Raw genomic sequence first — 22607 nt, 5'->3', positions numbered from 1 at the left:
TTCAATGATGTTGAGATCAGCAGGACTCCTTGTTTTATTTCTATTCTGTTTGCAAAAGGAATGTTTGGAATTTGAAATAACTGGTGTTACAATTTTATTTAAATGTAAATATATAATAGTTTGGTGTATAAAAAGCATACAATAATAATTGTTTTGGGGAAAATATTTTATTCATATTTGATTTGATGTGCTGAGGAGTCGCCATGTCCAAATACCCAAACATTAGATTTTTCTGAAAAGCCCATGGTGTCCTCTTAAAATACCCCAAAATGTAACCCTGTGGCATGACATGGGCTAAGAGAAATATAAATAACAAAACCCTATACCAAGATGAATCGATGGGTCGATTCATCTTGGAAAATCCAATACATATACACATATACATACATATACACATACTGTATATATACACACACACATACATATATACATAAAATTCTTCTCTTTTTTTCCCCACTGGCAAGTTAAAAAACCTGCTAAATTAAACAAATAGTATTTCATTACTATTATTTCATATGTCAGGCTTTATAGGGTTAATATCTTAATATAAAATTAATATAAATAAATATTAGTATAAAAATATCTAGATGTTTTATTTATCTAGAAATCTTGACTTATACACACATAGGCAGGGTTGGGAAGGTTACTTTTAAAAAGTATTCCACAGCAGATTACAGAAGTGTAAAATGTAATTTGTAACGTATTCCTTTAGATTACTCAAGGTCAGTAACGTAATCTAAATACTTTTGATTACTTCTTCAGCACTGGCACTTTTTTTACTTGTTTTGACTATAAACAAGTAAATAAAGTCAATTAACTTGCATTTGAAAGAAAATGTTCTGGGGGATAAAAGCCTAAATATCATATGAAGTTTTGCTACAAGTAAATTGATATTGTTTAAAGGATTTTTAGATATGTTTACTGAAAAACAATGTTTAAATTCTCATTAAGAAAAGTTTTGCAGTACATCTTTGTTCTTATATCAAAGCTCTTACTAGAGAAAAAAAGTTATGCTCCAACGTGCATTTTCGTCATAGAATTCGTTATAAAATATAAATCGCGCCTGGTCACAGATGCATGTTAAGGCAACAAATACAATTTTAGCTTAGCATAAAGCTAAATGTTTACATGACAATTTACAAAAGGTGAACTATATTTGCTACTCCAAACTTCAAAACCCCACAGAGTACTGTGTACACAACATTATTTTCCGATCGTTCATAGAGTGAGGCGGAAAATATATTATGTGTAGCTTTCTATACGATTTTCAAGTCTGCAGTGGTTAGCATATCATGTAAAAATATCCTAAACGCAAAAAAAGTCATGTTCAAAGCTGTAGAAACATTATGTAGTTTCTCTATTAATCTCACAAGATAAAGTTCCTACATGACGTCATATTCACCTTTTCACTCACAGTAGTATGACCTTGTATTAACACGTAAAAAGAAAGTGTTTCGCCGCTGTTTAAAAGCGGATCGCATCATTTATATGGATACATGTTTTCCAAATGAATTGTCAAAATATGTGGCTCGGGATAGGGAAGTTTGGGGCCCCCTGCTGGACCAGCTGCCCCCGCGACCCGACTTCGGATAAGCGGTTGAAGATGGATGGATGGATGGATAGTCTGACTATAGTCAAAACATTAAATAAAAAATGACAGTGAATGCAAAGTAATCTTTTCATTAATAAAAATATTTTTTGAATGTAACTGTATTCTAATTCAACTATTTAAATTTTAGCTGTAGTGGAATACAATTATTATTATTTTTACTTTTAAATACGTAATCCTGTTACATAGGCTACTTAATCATAGTATATCTTATCTATTTAGCAGGACAATTTTTGGAACATAAATCTATACATATTTAATAATTAATAGAGTCCCAGGGTGTTACACGTCTCAGAAATAGGAGTGTAATAAGATCAATCCAGTAGATGGCGATAATGTCGCGCAAAAGCAAACTGCATGGTAATTTTGTAGTCTGCAGTGAGGGCTAGTCTGAGCACACCACTTCCTGAGCAACTGCTTTGTTGTCGGAGTCCTGTATATTTCAAGCTCTTATTAACTGGGTGTTTTCCAATATTAGGTAAGCGGCTACTATATTGTTTAACCGACATATTTCATTTGTAAATATTACTGTGATTTCGACAATCATTTTGTCCAACTTTTTTTTTTTATCCATCAGAGCAAAAGCAAACAAAGAACTGCTATTCCACCAGTAGCATGCACAGTTTTAGCCTTTCTTGAACGGATATTTAATCTACACGAGTCCAGTAAACTCGTGGATTCACCAGTGCATACAAATGTATTTCATTTCCTTGTTTGCTATAATGTATGTTATTTTTAAACAATGTTGTTCTGCTTTATGTTAATCATGCATTAGTAGGACACTTGACCTTCATCACAATGGCTGTGTTTCAAACCTAAGCTACTTACCTTGACAGCTTAAAGGCTCTCGCTTTAAACGCGAATAAATATTGTCTAGGAAGACTGCTAACCAGGTTTTGTAACACAGCCAGTGTGTTAATTATCTGCATGTGAGAGAGGTTGTGTTGTATTTTGAAATCTGTTAAAACAATTACTTTCTTAAATTCGTAAGTGATGCATTTGCAAACATTGAACCTGTGAAGTAGACTACGCCCACGTCTTATTTGTTTCTCTGCACAGCTGTTTGAATGCTGAATGTGACGTCACCCTCGCTGCTTCTCATTGGCTGATCGCGCGAGTCGACAAACAACAGAGAGGATACACCTGGCATGCACACGCGGTGGCCATTCTGTTGAGAGCCCTTTATAACTCTACTACATTTCTAACCGTTTCTGGAGACGAATTCAGCATTTAACCTTTAATTTAGAGTGGAAATAGCACTTTAGAGATGAACGGAGACTGTGTGGACGCAAGACGGGAGGATACACCAGAGTAAGATGATCTTGACAACTGCTGTTATGCAGCTTTCAGGCATGACTGACAGTTCAATCTTCTGTCCCTAATGTTCGTTTTCCTTTGCATATTATTACTATGGTGTTTAAATACTTAAATATAGACTGGTGTGTTGCAATGTAGTAATGTAATGCTGTACCAATTACATTTTTTGTATGCAAGGCTGAGGATAAAGCTAGGATAAGTAAAATCGTGTTGCCTAGCGGTTAAGATTTGGACTGGAAAAAAGAGCTGTAGGTTAAAACCCCACAAGAGTTGAAAAGGGCCTATATGAAAGGTTATCTGACTAGTAATAAATACAGATCTGCTAGTCATAATCACTTTAACACATTTGTTCATGCATGTGATCTTATTGTCCAGTGCTGGGAAGGATGGAGCATCAGAACAGCAGTCCATCATGCAGGTTGATGCAAAAGGTCACTTGCATGCCTTCAGATACAGCCTGGACTACCCCAACATCGGCCACTGCGTCATCATCAACAACAAGAACTTTGATCGCAAGACGGGTAACGCTTGTTTTCTGCTGTTGAGAGTGTATATCCTTTGGGAAGTTGTGAGAACAGGAACCTGTTTATGCAAGTTGCCAGTTCTGATGCTCATCGGACCAAGATGATTGTCCAATACTATTCACCTTTTCATCTTTCCGTATGAACGGAACAGTGAACCGATTAGGGATGCACCAGTATCACTTTTTCCTCTCTTGATACCAGAACATATTGTATCAGCCGATACAAATCTGATCATTTTCTTGATCAGTTTAGTTTAGTACGTCACTATGTGGAACTGAATTGGAGTTCTCTTTTATGCCGTGTTTAAATTGTGTCAGGGCTATTGGGGGTCCATTTACTGTTATGGAGTGTCTGCCGTAAAATTTTTACTACACATTTAATTAGAAAATGGAGCATTAAAATAACAACATTAAGACAGTCAATTAATATGTTATTATAATTTATTATATAGTACTTATTATATTATAATTTTATTGTACAGAATTAACCTAGTTCTGTTGTAGTAATATGTTTTTCTAATTCATAATCTGATGTCCTTTCTGTCCACAAAACTCAGATGCTGTAATCAATACAATCAATGTGCTCACATGAACACAGACTATTTATCTAATTAAATCTCTGCCTTTTGCGCTTCATAAAGCTGTCGCATGGCTTCAGAAAACTTAAAATATTATGCAAACGTCATAAGGACTAACTTAATGATGCTTATAATGACATTTTAACAAAAACAACCATGACTAACACGCATATTTGGATTTGTCTCGTCTGTCCAATACCTGTTTCCTTGTGAAAAGGTTAGTAAAGGAGAGGAGCATCCCTAGTACCGTATGTTGTTAAATTTATTTATTGACTTGTATAATTAATAGTGTCTTTATTATATTAATTTCCTTCTTGATTTGCTCTGTGAGATAATGTAAACCAATTTTGTTTACACATTTCTTTTATCAGTTATTAAAAAAGAATTGTGTTACCTGTGTTTTACCTCCTACAGGCATGAACCAACGCAATGGCACAGACGTAGATGCAGGAAATGTAATGAGCATGTTTCGAAAGCTCGGATACAATGTAAAAGTCTACAATGACCAGACAGCTCAGCAGCTTGTTCAGGTTTTAACCACAGGTATGGTTTATTCTTACTAAACTCTACACAAACTTAAAGAATACTTCCACAAAAATGAAAATTCTCATACCATCTCAGATGTGTATGACTTTATGATCTTGTGATCATAAACAAAGATTTTTAGAAGAATATTTCAGCTCTGTAGGTCCATATAATGCAAGTGAATAGATACCAAAATTTTAAGCACCAAAAAGCATATAAATTCAGCATAAAAGTAACCCATACGACTCCAGTGGTTAAATCCATGTCTTCAGAAGCTAAATTATACTGGGCAGGGAGGAAAATAACTGACTTATAGCTCAAGTACTGAGGTGGGTAGAGTAGCCAATATCTTTACTCAAGTAAAAGTACAATTACTTTTAAAACATAATTACTCAAGTAGAAGTAAAAGTAGTAATTACTCGAGGAAGCGTAAGAAAGTATCCAATTAAAAGAATACTCAAGTAGCGAGTAAGAAACACTCATAAGAGTCATTCATTTGGAAATTGGACTACACTGGTCGCTTTAGACTCAAAAGCAATGTTGTAATGCAGGAAACACGATTTCCCATCCGTATCAGTGGAAGACTGCGCGTTCGAGAATGTGACAAGTAGTCATGAAAATTATTCAGTTCTGGTATTCTTTTAGAAACCAGTTCAGAGTAAAAAAAAAAAACTGTTCTCAGATCCCAATACTACAGAAGAGTGTTATTACTGGTCAAATATCCAGAGGTGTGGTGTAGTTAGATGCACTTTTGGCATTTGTATGAGATGGAAGTGCCATTCATTGGTGGTGTAGTGCTACAGTAAAGGTGGTTGAGTCCAAGTGAAGTATGCGGCATCCTCTATAACCTAGCACTCAGAACCTGGAAGGTGGGGAAATGCACTTCGCAAATTAAATATTTTAATTTTTAGAACTAAAATAACACCGGAAATGCATGCAAATAATGTATACTATGGGTAAACTGCACCTTATGTGTTTGAAAGTGTATTAGGCTTATTTAATTTCAGAGCTTGTTTTCTGGTGTCCATAAGAAGAACGCATCGCATCTGTCAAACGCAGGAATGCTGTGCACGCGTAGACATACAGTCACCTCGCTCTTCAAAAGTCAAACACTCAGTCGGATGAGCAAAAACATTTACACTCAACACAGATGTTTGCATGGATTTATACAGTAGGAACTGATATATTGCAGCACTGATATAAAATGCATACTTCTAATCTGAGGTCATAAGAGCCCATAGTTTCAGAAGCACCCTAAAAATGACCATGACAGACAAGCCCACGTTATCATTTTCCGCTTTGTCTTGGTGTAAAATGAAGGCATCGCGTGACAAAGAAAGTGCTTGTTTTGTGCGCTTGCTCAAACTGCAGTGATGAGCTCGACTCGAGTAACAGAGCGCAGCTGTAAAGTTCAGCTGTAAAAAAAAAAGTCCCATTCAAAAATCTCAATAAATTACGCATTTATTAACAATTAAAAATTAAATGAAATCCAGTAATATAACGACAGGAATGTCGCCCATTGTAACGAAGTAAAAGTAAAAAATATAATTCAAAATTTTCTTGAGTAAGAGTGAAAAGTACCCACCATTAAATATTCTCATAAAAGTATATTTTTTCCAAAAAGTTACTCAAGTAAATGTAGCGCGTTAATACCCATCTCTGCTTAAGTATGTGTTTTTTCTGTGTTAAAATACTTTCTCCTGTCCCAGTTTAATATGCAGAGACAGCCGTATGTAAGCCATTCATAGGTTCATTTTCTTGAAAACTGTAAAAACTATGTCGTTATGAAAATTCCTCTTTTTTTTTTTTTTTTTGAGCGACCTGTCTTCGACGAGACATTAACATTGACTTGTCCAAGGGATTGAGTTGGGGTCAGGACCTTATTTTTGTTCTATTAATGACAGAAGGTGGGTATATTCAGAAAGCTGTTTTAAAAACAATGTTTATTTTTGCAATTCCATTTGCAGAAATGACACACTTCATCTTTAAATATTGATCTGTTTTTCACCTACATTTATCATTTGGCTTCTTACGACATAGATTTAACAACTGGAGTCTTATGGATTGCTTTCATGCTGCCTTTATGTGCTTTTTGGAGCTTCAGAATTTTGGTACCCATTAATTTGCATAGTGAGGACTGACAGAGCTGAAATGATAATAACAATCTTCTAAAAATCTTTGTTTATGTTCAGCTGATGAAAGAATGTCTTACACATCTGGGATAGCATTAAGGTGCGTAAGTGATGAGAGCATTTACATTTTTGGGTGAAATATTTCTTTAATGCCTCTTTACAGCTGTGCAGTTAAAGTGCCTCATCTTGTTTACATCTGATTGTCTGCACGCAAAGATGGTTTTGAAGGAACTGTTCTAACATTGTTTTGTAGAAAAAGGAACATTTTATGATCTTATTCCATGGAAAACATATTTTTTTCCCCATACAATTAAAGTAAATGGTGACTAATGCTAACATTCTCCCGATCATTTCCTTTTGTGTTCCATGAAAAGTAATTATGGTTAGGAACAATATTAAAAGTGAGAAAATGATGACAGAAATAAAATTTTTGGCTGAACTATCCCTTTAACCATCCCTTGAACCCATGTTGATTAGAAAGTGAAATAGATTTTTTTACTTGAATTGTAATCCTTTACTAATTATTGTAAACATGAATTGTTTACTTATTCTTGTTGCAGTTGCAAGGGATGACCACAGCCGTTGTGCTTCATTTGTGTGTGTGATGCTGAGTCACGGAGATGAGGGTGTGTTTTTCGGCACTGATGGTGCTGTTGAGTTTAAGTCCTTAACAAGCCTTTTCAGAGGAGACCGCTGCCCATCACTAGTGGGAAAGCCTAAACTTTTCTTTATACAGGTAAGCCAAAAATCTCTGTCTTAAAGAGAAATAGTGAGTGTAAGGCTCTTTTCTGGTTTAGTGCTCACTTTTATAATAGCTTTGTGTATTTAGGCTTGTAGAGGCACAGAACTGGATCCTGGTGTGGTGCCAGACAGTGCAGATGGGTCTATGAGGATTCCAGTGGAGGCAGACTTCCTCTATGCCTACTCTACAGCACCAGGTACATCACAAAATAATTCACTGTGAGCTTCACAAATAACAAACATACGAACAGCTACAAATGTGCATTTACTCATATAAGTGCCCAATAATATACAGGAACAACAAACAAAGAAAATGTACAAAGAATGAGATGTGCACACTGGTTGTGTCGTTTATTTGCATGCATTGCCAGTGTTATTTTAGTTCTAAAAAAATTATGCAAATCATTTGTCATTTGCGAAGTGCATTTCCCCAGCTTCCAGGTTCTGAGTGCTAGGTTATAGAGGATGCCGCATACTTCACTGGGACTCAACCACCTTTACTGTAGCATTACACCACCAATGAATGGTACTTCCATCTCATACAAATGCCAAAAGTGTATCTAACTACACCACACCTCTGGATATTTGACCAGTAATAACACTCTTCTGTAGTATTGGGATCTTAGAACAGTTTATTTTTTTTTTTACTCCGAACTGGTTTCTAAAAGAATACCAGAACTGAATGATTTTCATGACTACTTGTCACATTCTCGAACGCGCATTCTTCCACTGATACGGATGGGAAATTGTGTTTCCTGCACTACAACATTGCTTTTGAGTCTAAAGCGACCAGTGTAGTCCAGTTCCCAATGAATGACTCTTATGAGTGTTTCTTGTGAATCTACAGCACGAAACATACAGCGTGACCAGGTTAGTCAGATTCCTGAGCAAATGACCCATGTGAAATGGTTCTTTTGAGTCTACGCTGAAAAAAATACAGCATTCCTGCCGACCGTATCACTTTCATCAGTCCATTCTTTTTAGTGAATCAAAAACTTACTGAACTAGTGTTGTCACGGAACCAAAATGTCAGTAGTCGGTACCAATACCAGTGAAATTTCACGGTACTTGATACCATTTTCGGTACCAAAGCAAAAACAGGTTACTAAACAACACTCTTTTATTAACAATGTCTACAAAACATTAGCAGCAGAACTAAGAACAGAAATATGCCATTGAGCAACACTTTAATTTAAATATATTATTTTTAAATTATAACAAAACTGAACAATATATGCTTAGTGTTTTTGAACACTTATATAAGATTTGCTTCAACTTTTGCAACTTTTAATTAAAAAAATTAAGTTTTACCAAGTACTAAAAAAAAGCCTAAATAAACAAGCATACAATAGAATTAATAAAAAACAACCTACAAACTAATGAGCAAAGTGCTCTCTTATTAATAAAGCTGCATATTGCCAATTTTCTTCATGATAAGAAATGCATAGACATACACTCACCTAAAGGATTATTAGGAACACCTGTTCAATTTCTCATTAATGCAATTATCTAATCAACCAATCACATGGCAGTTGCTTCAATGCATTTAGGGGTGTGGTCCTGGTCAAGACAATCTCCTGAACTCCAAACTGAATGTCAGAATGGGAAAGAAAGGTGATTTAAGCAATTTTGAGTGTGGCATGGTTGTTGGTGCCAGACGGGCCGGTCTGAGTATTTCACAATCTGCTCAGTTACTGGGATTTTCACGCACAACCATTTCTAGGGTTTACAAAGAATGGTGTGAAAAGGGAAAAACATCCAGTATCGCGGCAGTCCTGTGGGTGAAAATGCCTTGTTGATGCTAGAGGTCAGAGGAGAATGGGCCGACTGATTCAAGCTGATAGAAGAGCAACTTTGCCTGAAATAACCACTCGTTACAACCGAGGTATGCAGCAAAGCATTTGTGAAGCCACAACACGCACAACCTTGAGGCGGATGGGCTACAACAGCAGAAGACCCCACCGGGTACCACTCATCTCTACTACAAATAGGAAAAAGAGGCTACAATTTGCAAGAGCTCACCAAAATTGGACAGTTGAAGACTGGAAAAATGTTGCCTGGTCTGATGAGTCTCGATGTCTGTTGAGACATTCAGATGGTAGAGTCAGAATTTGGCTTAAACAGAATGAGAACATGGATCCATCATGCCTTGTTACCACTGTGCAGGCTGGTGGTGGTGGTGTAATGGTGTGGGGGATGTTTTCTTGGCACACTTTAGGCCCCTTAGTGCCAATTGGGCATCGTTTAAATGCCATGGCCTACCTGAGCATTGTTTCTGACCATGTCCATCCCTTTATGGCCACCATGTACCCATCCTCTGATGGCTACTTCCAGCAGGATAATGCACCATGTCACAAAGCTCGAATCATTTCAAATTGGTTTCTTGAACATGACAATGAGTTCACTGTACTAAAATGGCCCCCACAGTCACCAGATCTCAACCCAATAGAGCATCTTTGGGATGTGGTGGAACGGGAGCTTCGTGCCCTGGATGTGCATCCCACAAATCTCCATCAACTGCAAGATGCTATCCTATCAATATGGGCCAACATTTCTAAAGAATGCTTTCAGCACCTTGTTGAATCAATGCCACATAGAATTAAGGCAGTTCTGAAGGCGAAAGCGGTGTCAAACACTGTATTAGTATGGTGTTCCTAATAATCCTTTAGGTGAGTGTATATATAGATATTATGATCAAGTCGCAAGCAACCGCATTCTAATCTAGCTGCATTTAGCGTGCGCGCGAGGGAGGGTCTCTCTCAGCCGGGTACAGTTTCAATCTCTCCCCCTGAGATCGGGACATTCGCGCAACTCATAGAAGAGGCACCGACCACACAGAGAAATGCCAGTTTCTGAGTTTATAGTTATTAACATGAGCTGGCTTCTGTATTATTTGAACTTTAATAAAGCAATTTTACTGCATTTAAGTTGTTACACTGGGATGTTTCCTTTAAAGAGCTCCGCCTCCGCTTATTCCACAACGGTACATGCTTCTGAATGTACTTTTTTTTTTTTTAATCATTCCCTAATACTTTGGGATCTACATAAAATAAACTGTGAAAGTTTAGAGTGCATCTGGACTGATATGTGTAATTCTTCCTCCATGAGGCGTGAATTGCTGCTCTCACGCGATATCGTTACAGTTTAATGTGCGTTAAATGAGATCAAACGACTATTCATCAACGAACATTTTTGTCATCAATTTTGTATTTTTGACGATGTCGATAATTTTGACTAAACGTTTCAGCCCTAGTGCAAATGATAATATGCTTTTAAACTCACCTGCTTTATTTGCTTGTATAAATCCGGGTGTCTGTCTTTATTAAGTTTGATGTGTTTCCTCCTATTGTCAGAAAATTGCGAAAGCAGCGTTTACAAATAGGTTTTTGCTGATCTGTGATGTTTCCCTTTTCATCAGCCTCAAATTACTTGGCTTTTTCCACTTTTCATTTCGACTGGATATTTGTTGATATGACAATATGTAGTTAAAGATAAACATTGTTTTGATGTAAATAGTGGTATATTATATTATATTAAAAAATAATCTATTCTATTATTAGCTGAAATTATTTTATTTATTTGGTAACAGGTTGCTGAGGGCAGCACAGTAATTCCAATGAGCATTACATTTCTTATTTTCAAATATTTCTTCTTCAAAAACACTAAAATAATCATTAATGAAACTTCTAAAGGAAGATTCCAGTTTTAATACAAGTTAACCTCAATCAACGGCACTGGTGGCATAATGTTGATTACCACAAATAACAATTTTGACTAAGTCCCTACATTTCTTTTAAAAAAGCAAAAATCAAGGTTACAGTGAGGCACGTACAATGGAAATGAATGGGGCCACTTTTGGCGCCCCCCGCTAGACATTTCACTGGGAAACTACAGCCAAATGTGTAATAAGGCACGTTATTTTGTTTTGCAAAAATGTTCCCACTGTTGCATATTGTTAAAGGTTAAATAGTTCACCCAAAAAATGTAATAATCACCCTTATGCCATCACGGATGTGTATGACTTTCTTTTTTCAGCAGAACACATATTAAGATTTTTAGAAGAATTTCTCAGCTCTTTTGGCAAGTAAATGGGTGCAAAAAACTTTTATGCTGACGTAGGTCAGCATAAAAGTAATCCATATGACTCCAGTGATTAAATCAATGTCTTCAGAAGTGATATGATAGATGTGGGTGAGAAACAACCAACATTTTTACACCTAAATCCTCCTCCCTATTCAATAAATCTCCACTTTAACTTTCACTTTCTTCTTGTGTTTTTGGTGATTCAAATTCTTCATACATCCCCTACTGGGCAGGTGGAAGAATGTTTAGCAAAAATTTACTTAAATATTGACCTATTTCTCACCCACACCTATCATATCACTTCTGAAGATATGGATTTAACTACTGTAGGCTTATGGATTACTTTTATGATGCCTTTATGTGCTTTTTGGAGCATCAACGTTTTGACAACCATTCACTTGCATTGTATCGACCTACAGAGCTGAAATATTCTTCTAAAAATCTTAATTTGTGTTCTGCAGAAGAAAGAAAGTCATACACATCTGGGATGGCATGATGGTGAGTAAATGATGAGAGAAGTTTCATTTTTGGGTGAACTATTCCTTTAATTAGACTAGGCTGGAATAAGACGCAGGGTTTTGCACTGAATTACCACACATAAGTAATGCAATGTTTTTGTGAATTTGCCCCACAGTATGTTGTTACTGTATTTGTAACAGTAGGTGAACTGCACTTCCTCCTTTAATGTCCAATGAATTTTCCTCTTTTAGGGTACTACTCCTGGAGAAATACAATGACCGGCTCATGGTTCATTCAGTCTCTCTTTGAAATGATGACAAAGTATGGCAAAGAACTAGAGCTGATGCAGATCATGACCAGGGTCAACCATAAGGTAGCACTTGAGTATGAGTCAACTTCCAACATGCCTGGCTTTGATGCCAAGAAACAAATCCCCTGCATTGTCTCAATGCTCACCAAAGAGATGTATTTCACTCGTTGAGCGGGATTATGTTTTGAGAGATTTAAGGGAACATTTAGGGCTTTTCCCAGGCTGTGTATACAATATCACAGGTGTAGGTTTAAAGGGATAATTCACCTACAAATTAAAATTCTAAATGTATTCACCCTCTTGTTGTCATGTCATAACTAGAATTCAGAAAGGAAGGGTTTGGAACAAAATGAGGTTGAGCAAATGATGACAGAATTTTCATTTCTGGGCGAACTATCCCTTTAAAAGGATAAGGTTATAGACCCTTTTCACAAGAAAAAGTAAACCACATATTTTCTAGAAGCATGGACTAGATATGCTCAATTTGGGACTTCAGCTTTCTCAGGACCGTTGTTGTAGATGTACTTTTGTAGATGTTTTAGATGTACCACCATTGTTTTTCTTAACATTTATAATTGGCATTTTAATGTTTTGTATATGAAATGAAGGTGCTCGGGTATTTCTTGTGACCGTATAACATTTCAAATGTCCCTTGCCTCTGGTTTTCTAATGAAAACTTTTGAAAAAGCAATCATCAGGGACAAGTTATGTTGGGATTTATAGAATAAAAGTAATCTGGTACTTTGATAAACTTTCTGGTAATGATGCTGCACTAGTTGGAGTGTTAAGACGACAGATGGCATTAATCAGTTAAGGCAGCAGATTGATTTTGGGAAACCATTGTGCCTAATTTAATCTGAAAAACAATCAGAACCATTCCCAGGTGCCTCTCACTGAGCCATGTTAACAATCTTTGATAAAATGTTGATAAAACATCACATACAGCTCTCTGCTTAAACATAGCATGCATTATTTAAAGGAATATTTCTGGTTTAATACCAGTTTTGGGCAGCATCTGTGACATGCTGTCAATTACCATGCACATACTTATCAGCATTTACCATGGAAGTCTATTAGGCAATCGTACATTTGTACATGCCTGTAAGGAAAACATTTCAATGCGTTTGTTTGATTTTACAACCTCTTGGGACAGAATGTCACAGATGCTATCGATATATCCTAATGTGAATATAACCTGGAATATACAGTACCTTTGTCAGTCCCTAAAAAATTCTGTGAACATTAGCATCAGTCACATAATAGAACTATCATGTAGAATTCTCTGTATTAGGCATGCGAGATCTGTGTCTTACTGTGATCTTTTACAAGTCACTGAACTCTTCCATGTAAGATTTTGTTTTTGTTCACAAATCATCATAATCTTTTTATTATTAATGTATAAAGATTATTCACGCTGTGCATGCTTATTTCAAAATGTTTGTTAAATATTTGAAGACAATGTAAAGATGTATGTAATTAACAGAATGCGTTAACTAATTGTTCATTACACATTTACACAAGAGTTGTGTTAGCGTTTTATTACATTTTCAAATATATTACATGAACAGCTATAGAAATTGAAATGGGTTTTATAGCACTGATTGTGGAATTATAAGAAGTGCAAAATACTGTTTGTACAACAGACATTTCCATTAAGAGGATCAACCGGCATCCCAGTTGAGGTGGAACACAACATAGTTGAGAAACTCTACCGTAACATGCAACAATCTTTCATGATTAGTCAGGTTACTAAGAGTGTGTTATTTTGCTCCCAGCCTTTAAAGAGCTGATCAAACAAGACACTGACAACTAGTGAAACCAGTTTCTTAAATAACATTAAGGTATTTGTATTAAGTTACTCAGGCATGTCATTAGCCTAAACATTTTGAGAGTATGACAATGCAAATGAGATGGAAAGAAAGCTGTTTCTCATCCTTTAATACAAGCATAATCTTTTGTGTTTCACTCTCTTTCAAGTATACTAAAATCATTAAACTTGCTCTCTATATAGCCATTCAGAGACGTAAAGAAATAGTTCACCCAAAAATGACAATTCTTTCATCAATTATACCCCCACATGCTTTTCCAAACCCATATGACTTTCTTCAGTAGAACACAAAAAGGTGGATTTTTGCAAAATGACAAAAAAAAAGCACCAATAAAAGTGGCCCATATGACCCATGCACTACTGTATAATCCAAGTCTTCTGAAGTCATGCAATGTTTTAAATTAATTACATTTTCAGCTGGCTTCAGAAGACGCAGAATATTATTCAGTAGTCATATGCACTATAATCCCATGTAACTGGGAATGTTTTTAATAAAATGTTAATGGAACATCCTTGTAACGTTATTAACCTTAAATAACTTTCTACTAACGTTAAGAAAACATTGTCATGTTCCCACAACAACAATGTAATGTTTGGAAAATGTTTTAAGAACATACATTTGCTGGCTGGGATCATACTGTTATGATGCTTTTTTGCCATTTTGGGACTTTACAGCCCCAGTCCTCATTCAATTTAATTTGGGAATTCTTTGTGCATGCCACAAAATAAAGTCATACAGTTTTGAAATAACATTATAAAGACACCTTTGAGTCAACCATATTCTATTCTCAACTGGGACCTGCATTCACTTACTGAATACGACAAGTACAAGAAAAGGTACATAAACCCCCACAGTTAAAATACAATGTTATAATTGTGTTTCATTTTAAAACACTTGCATGCTACAAATAAAAATGTAGACAATATTAATTGATATTAATGAGAACTTAAACATTTTAAAATATAAATAGATAGATAACCTATCTGAAAGCATTACTCTTTAGAAGAGAGGCACTGTTGAGATATACTGAGATATAAAAGTGCTATCAGTGGAATTTTAGGATCAACAAGTACTATCTCGTGACTATCATCAGTTCAATAGGAAGTAATTTATTAGTTGTTTTTACCCAGCTGTTGTCAGTACAATCAGTTATGGAACTATGATGCAGTGGAGCAAGTTTATCAAGACTTGTGACTCACAATCAAAATCATACATTTATAGAAAATATTGTTACCTAGGTATCATTTATTTTGAACTGAGGTGTGTTCTAGGTACAGTATGTATGTTAGAGGCATTCACTGGTCTAAGGCATTGGGTTGGTTCACTTTTTACATGGCTTGCCTTACTGTCATAAGAGATAAATAGAAGGCCACATTAAATGTTTAGGATGTGCTTCCCTGGAGGGATTGTGATTGAGAAATGACTGTAGTACCCACAAGTGGTGAAAATCATATTTGCACTTTAGAACTTCAATTGGGCTTCATTTTTGTGTGTAATAGTCTCTTGCATTAGGACAACCCAAGAACACAAGAATAGCTGCAGTGTTTTTTCTTTTCCCCTCCTTCACCATGTCTTCATTGCAAGTGAGTGGTACAACAAAGCAACAAAACAAAGCCATTAATAATACACAAAGCTGTCTACACTGCAAGTGTGTGAGTTTTGGATTGTTCTAGTTTTGTTGTATCACATCTCTCACACTTGGTGTACACTCTCTCTCTCGTTGTTCGCATTTTGATTTTGGCGTAGAGCTGGTTGATTTGCTCTCTGAAGTGGCCCCTCAGCTCTGCTCTCTTTGCTTTGTGTTGCCGTAAGGAGTGCGTTCTGAACAGAGAACATCTCCATTTGTAGAACAATGTCTCTTACTTAAACACAGAGATTACATTGGAGAATAAACAATTATTACATTACAATTATTACATTAGTACATTTATTTTGTCACCTGGAACAAAATATCAATAAATAAAACTACAAATAAACATAGATAGAAAGAAAGAAATTGCATCTGAACAACTGATTTCAAGCTCAAATTTGTTCGTAGAAATGTCAAATGTGCGTACCTGTTAGTTTCATACATACATAAAAAAAAAAAAAAAACATTCATATTATTTTCTAAAAAATAAATGATTACATTTAATGGCTAATTAAAGTGGTGTAACCATTAAGTAAAATACTTTCCTTCCTTTTTCAAGGTTAAATTTTTTTTTTTGGTACAAATATGAACTTTTGAGTCACAAATATCAAGATATTTTCGAAGGGATACTCCATCTAAACTGAATAAAATGTGCCTTTACATAAAAATGTCAATATATACACACACATATATATATATATTATTATTTTTTTTTTTTTTTTTTATTGTCACTTGACAACAAAACTGTATGTTGGTTACACCACTTGACTTTGATTTGGTGGACATAAGATTTCTTTTAAATATTAATAATAAAACAAGCAAGTTTCACAATTTATTTTATTGTTAGCTACAAAAAAAAAAAAAGACAATTCCAAACTACTTATGCCAACTTTTACATGTAGCTGAAATTTTCCAAGAATTTCAGCTTTTATTGAGACTGTTTATTTATTTTTTATTTTACTGTCTCCAATTACACCACTATTTTAACTTGAACCCCCAGAATAAATACCAAAATAAACTCAGAAATTGAAAACATGTTCATTATAGTAGAGGTGTATTTAATGAATAGATTTGTGTGAATTGCATTTTCTAATACCTTAATCGAACCAGACAAAAACAAAATGTGTGTGACGTAATACGTTGACCCATATAGGAATATTTTCAGAAGTGACAAAGTTTAGGAAGTGTGTTTGTTATATTCACCTGTTCAAAAGACTTCAGTCTGGCTTCTTTCCCTAGCTGAATATTGTCCTCTAGAATGGCATTTTTCAATTCCTGTTTTAACACACCAAAACAGGGATTCATTTCTTCAGGGATGATTTTCCATCTCACATTGCAACCCATTTAAAATCTCAAGGCCTCTTTGTTTTACATTTATATGAAATTCCCTATAGTACATAAGTTGTATGCATAGATGTAATGTACTGATATTAAAATAACTATTTATTTTCATTTATTTTGCAATGAAACAAAATGTCAATAAAATAAACAGTTTTTACACCAGAGGTTTTAAATGTAGTTTTCTGTGTAAATACATCAGTGTTTCACCTTGTTCTTGCACATTTAGATGTAGGGGGCCTCAATTCCTCTTTTCTTTGCCCATCTTGGCAGGAAGTCTGGATCAGGTACCATAATACCCACTAAACATGCCTACGCAGAGACACTGGAGGGGTTAACACTACTCTATATGGATGTTGTGTATGTGACTTTTGTTGTGTATCTATATTTCTTGGCAGAATAATTGTTTATTCCTGTTTATACATTTTTATTATGTTAAGATTTATTGAACATATAAGTGTCATTTATCATACTGCTGTTGACTATAATGAAGGCTGCACTTTACAATGATTTTACCGAGGTGAAGGGCGTTTTACCATCTTCACCTCAGTGCATTGCTGTTTTAATTTGTGGATTGAGTATGTATTTTATTTTAGAATGGGACTCTTAAGATCATAGACAGGAAAAACACATCTTTAAGCTTTCTCAGGATGAATACATTGCTCCTAAGATTGAGCACATCTATATCTGCAGTGATCCTGTGGCACAGATCTTTGTACATGAAGACAGTCTAAAGGTGAGAGAACCGGACTGAATCCTTTGTGAAACAATTTGTTGATTAATATAAAATGCGGTCAGGTGTGCATTTCAAAGCAGCTCATCTAATTATATTTTAGAGTCCGAACTATCAGTTGCATAAATACACTTACAATATGGTAACTACAGTTTCATGTGTAATTTAAAGTGATAGTTCACGTGAAAATTAAAGTTCTCATAATTTTCTCATCCCAGATGTGGAGGACTTTGTTTATTCTGCTAAACACAAACAAAGATTTTTAGAAGAATATTTCAGCTCTGTAGGTCAATACGATGCAAGTGAATGGTGACCAGACCTTTCAAGCTCCAAAAAGCACATAAAGGCAGCATAATAGTAATGAATATGAATCCATGGTTAAATTAATATATTCATAAGCGATATGATGGTGTGGGTGAGAAACCATCAATATTTAAGTCTTTTTTAAACTAAAAATTTCAACTTTCACATTCTGAAAGTGAAAGTGTATATTTAGAGTATAAAAGGATTGAAATATTGATTGTTTTTCACCAAAGGCGATTGCATCGCTTCAGAAGACATATATTAAACCATTGGATTCATATGGCTTACTTTTACGCTGTCTTTGTGATTTTTGGATCTTGTCTGTTCACCATTCACTTGCATTGTTTGAACCTACAGAGGTGAAATATTGTTCTGTAGTTTATATTCTGCAGAGGAAACAAAATCATACACACCTGGGAAGGTATGAGGGCGAGTAAATGATGAGAGAATATACATTTTTTGGTGAAATATTCATTTAACACTTCATTTTTATTTGCATTATGGAACCTTGCAATTTCAGTGGATCAGCACTGTATGTATATATAATTTGTATATCCATCCATCCATCCATAACCGCTTATCCTGTGTACAGGGTCGCGGGGGATAATTTGTATATATATAAATAAAATATAATAAAGTATATATAATTTGACTCTACATATACTGCATATATAGTCAAAGAGAACTGTCAAGAGGGATTTCATACGAGGCAGTATACATAGAGCAATCTTTTCTATCAGTCAAGTCACTGTTTGTATATTAATGCAGATCATGCTTTTTATAAATTGAGTAGAATTGAGTGTTAGCAAAATGCTAAATGTTGGTAGTTAGTAAGTGTTTTGACATCAATTCCATTTATAATTCAGCCACCTTAGAAGATTCACACAAATCAGGATGTTGATTAAATTAGAGTAAATATGGAAGAGAAGTCCTAAGAGAAGATGTGGATTTTACCAGAAGCCATTTGCCAATGTCTCCAGTGTGCAGCCAGCCGTATTTGTCTATGGCCTTCCACGGTTCTCTCTGGGTCCTTTAGATAACCTTGAAATACGTTTGGCCCTTTCACACAAACCTGTGGAGGACACACCATTCAACCATGGAATGCCCAATTCCCACTACTTAGTAGGTCCTTGTGGTGGTGCGGTTACTCACCTCAATCTGGGTGGAGGAGGACAAGTCTCAGTTGCCTCCACTTCTGAGACAGTCAATCCAAGCATCTTATCACGAAGCTCGACACCGCGGAGACTCCCAGCATGTGAGGCTCATGCTACTCTCTGCGATCAATGCACAATTTACCACATGCCCCATTGAGAGCAAGAACCACTAATCCTGACCACGAGGAGGTTACCCCATGTGCAGGGGTATAAAGTAATGAATTACAAATACTCACATTACTGTAATTAAGTTTTATTTTCCGAGGAATTGTACATTTTAAGTAGTTTTAAAATTGCATACTTTTACTTCAGTATATTTTAAATGCTGTAACTGTACTTTTAATGTGCTATTTTCCCACCATCTGTGTACTAACGTTACCTTTGGTTTGGCACGTTTATGGGCAGATTAATTTGATAATATATAATAATATCTATATCAAACAGCTGCTTTATGACTTAAAATTAGGATACAAACATATACTAGGCCTGCTTTTAAATACATATGTCATCATTTTATACACATTTACGGGCAAACAAATGACATTAATGCCAGTGTATAGTATGGATTTTTTTTTAAATCTTTTTTTAAATGGATTAATATTTAGGCGGGGCTCTGCCCTGCCTGCCCATATAGATCAGCGTGCCTGTCTGCAACTCTGCAAGTAACTATAAATACTCCTCATAACTGCATTTCTCCCCAATATTACAAAAAATACCTGGGAAAAAGAAGATATTGATATTTTGTGTGATACAACAGTTTTGACCGAGAAATGTAATGTTTGACGATACAAACTATTGTAAACTATTCTATACTATAATTTTGGTTTGACAAAACCTTGTTTGAAAGTTTTAAATGCTTGAAGTTAGACATTTTTACAGGTCTGACAATAAGAGAAAGAAAGAAAGCATCTTAAAGCAGATTAAAGGGTTTGTGTGTTAGTTTTGACCCACTGAAGTTTGAAATTACGAACATTCAAAACAGACCCTTTGATCATTGAAATATTCTGTTAATATAATCAACTCAAGGGGATTTTGTCTTAACATGATGCCTTCACCGGGCTTTTCGATGGGAGAATGATAATGGTAGCCAAGCTGTAGGGTTATTCCAAACAGAATTTCCAATAAAATGACCAAAGTTCTCACAATGGAGGGTAAACTCTTTGAAGGAAATAGAGTTTAGGGATGATCACTTCTGAAAGGAACGCACACCATCATTCAGATGTGTTACAAAATATATAGCAGCATGAGCCAGAACTGCCTGAACTCTTTGCCAAGTTTCACCAAATGCATATGTGCATGCTGTACGAGTCTATTTGTTAAATTCTTTATAATTTAAGTGTTTGACGAAGTTAAAATATGTCATAATGTATTGTTGTCCCTTTACATATATGCATGTTTTACACATTTATTACACATTTTGTTACATTCTTGCTTTTTGTTTGCATCATTTGTATTTAAATTATTTTTTACATGATGTATTACAAATGTTAAAATGGTACTGTCTCTTTAAGAACAGTGGCTGTTCAGTAAACCTGTTTCAGTTGAGCTGTATGTTTCAGTTAATCTGACTGTAAATGACAGAAGTCAATGAAAATGACAGCGTTGATCACAACTTTGAAAGGTAATTGGGGGGGGTTAAAAGAAAGGGCCCTTGATAGTCATAATCCGCCCCTGACTATATGTATATATTTATAATTATTTTGATTATTATATATAGAATAACATTTTTGGGGGGGAAATTTCCAGAAAATATTAATATGCGACTGTGATTATTTTTATTAATTAATCGGTAGTGAAGTGACTGACAGCCCTACTAGGACTATGTAAAAAAAAAATATATATATATATATATATATATATATATATATATATATATATATATATATATATATATATATATATATATAAAAAACAATTACATTACCATGGCACCATGTCACAGAAATATTGTGATATTATGATCTCAGAAACATTGTGATATTATGGTACTTTTTTTAGTGTAATGGTCTGTTTGTAATAAGTCATTGAAAGTTACAAGTTGTAGTGGATAAATGCATCTGCTAAAAAATATAAATCTTCATTTGTAGTACTTATACAACTGTCCTAACAGTAGCGTATAGTACTTGACTGTTTCGATTTTACACATTAAAGAACAGGCAATACAAAATTGTGTATCACATTTTATTTAAAAATTACTTCACAAAACACTAATGAACCAATTAAACCAATTGTAGTAGAAACCCAATTTCATAATTTCTGTGCAAGCTTCCACTGGTTTCCTCTCTAGTAACAATCCACAGTGTCCTTGAAATAAGACAAGAATCTGCAAAGCAAAAGACAAACACATACAAGTATGTTTAATAATGCTGTGTCATAGACCATGTTGTTATAATATAGAGCCAATTATAATTACTAAAGGCAAATCCTATCCCTAAAAGAAAACATTTTGCATTTCTAGAATTAAATTAAATATTACATGTTATTTCTGAATATCTTTTTTTTTTTTTTTTTTTACCTTTGAGGACATCCCAATACAACAAAAAGGTAAGAATAACCCCAAATTAAAAAAAGACTCCAATTATTCTTCAATAATATTATATACATTCACAATCGTATGATGAATAGAAAGTTAAATTATTTTTTCACATAGGTTCTGTTCACATTTTCCCCCACTAGATGGCAGCAAGTACTAGGAAACATAATTAAAATGATTTTTCCTCTATCACCCACCTTCCATCACAATATACAGATCTGTAAAACAGATGTGCTCGTCCATAGACATTCAATCAAATGTTCAGTTCATGCACCACCCTCCATCATTTCATCTAATATCTTGGCCTATGAGTGGATTATAAGATCAATGTAGGTGTCATTAGAAAGCTGAGATTCCCCCCTTTAAGGTGATAAAACATTAGTCGATAACATATTTTTCCAATGATTTGTAACTCTTGGACCGTTTATTTTGTACTGGTCATCTAAGATTATTCACCCAAGAGAAAACTGTAGAAAAGGTGAAAGTAAATATAAAGTTTTTGTTTGTTTTAGGCTTACAGCTACATTGATCGGTGCATAAAAGAGATGTTTGTATTTGATGTCTAACAGAAATCATATTTCACTTTGTGATTCATTTGAAAATCTCTGTGGTAATAAGACAACAAAATAGTCCCATACCTGAGACTGAGAGCTTTCATTTGATATATGACTTATCCATTTAAGTGCTATGTGAAATACTTTTATATTCATATTAATATTTCCTACCACTTTACCTCAAGGTGCGTACTGATGTGTTCAGCCCTTATTGTATGTAACAAATACAAAAGTGATGGTGCTCTATGAAAAGCTC

At 34.8% G+C, this 22607-nt stretch overlaps 1 protein-coding gene across 2 annotated transcripts; it reads left to right on the top strand.

Moving 5' to 3' along the window:
• Nucleotides 1-1969: 1969 nt before the first annotated feature.
• LOC127644033 (caspase-3-like) lies at nucleotides 1970-17234 on the top strand. 2 transcript variants are annotated; one of them, XM_052127036.1, is made up of 7 exons: nucleotides 1970-2087; nucleotides 2669-2920; nucleotides 3302-3447; nucleotides 4442-4570; nucleotides 7245-7420; nucleotides 7514-7622; nucleotides 12219-17234. In XM_052127036.1, exons 2-7 carry the CDS (start codon nucleotides 2877-2879, stop codon nucleotides 12446-12448), a joined length of 834 nt encoding a protein of 277 aa, XP_051982996.1. In that variant the 5' UTR covers nucleotides 1970-2087; nucleotides 2669-2876; the 3' UTR covers nucleotides 12449-17234. The 2 variants fall into 2 exon arrangements, with proteins under 2 accessions (XP_051982996.1, XP_051982997.1); XM_052127037.1 differs by having other exon boundaries at nucleotides 2669-2959.
• Nucleotides 17235-22607: the final 5373 nt, after the last annotated feature.

This window comes from Xyrauchen texanus, chromosome 5, assembly GCF_025860055.1.
Source record: "Xyrauchen texanus isolate HMW12.3.18 chromosome 5, RBS_HiC_50CHRs, whole genome shotgun sequence".
NCBI classification, from domain to species: Eukaryota; Metazoa; Chordata; class Actinopteri; order Cypriniformes; family Catostomidae; genus Xyrauchen; species Xyrauchen texanus.
Note: the sequence above shows the minus strand (reverse complement) of the source record. Positions and strands in the feature narration are given on the sequence as shown.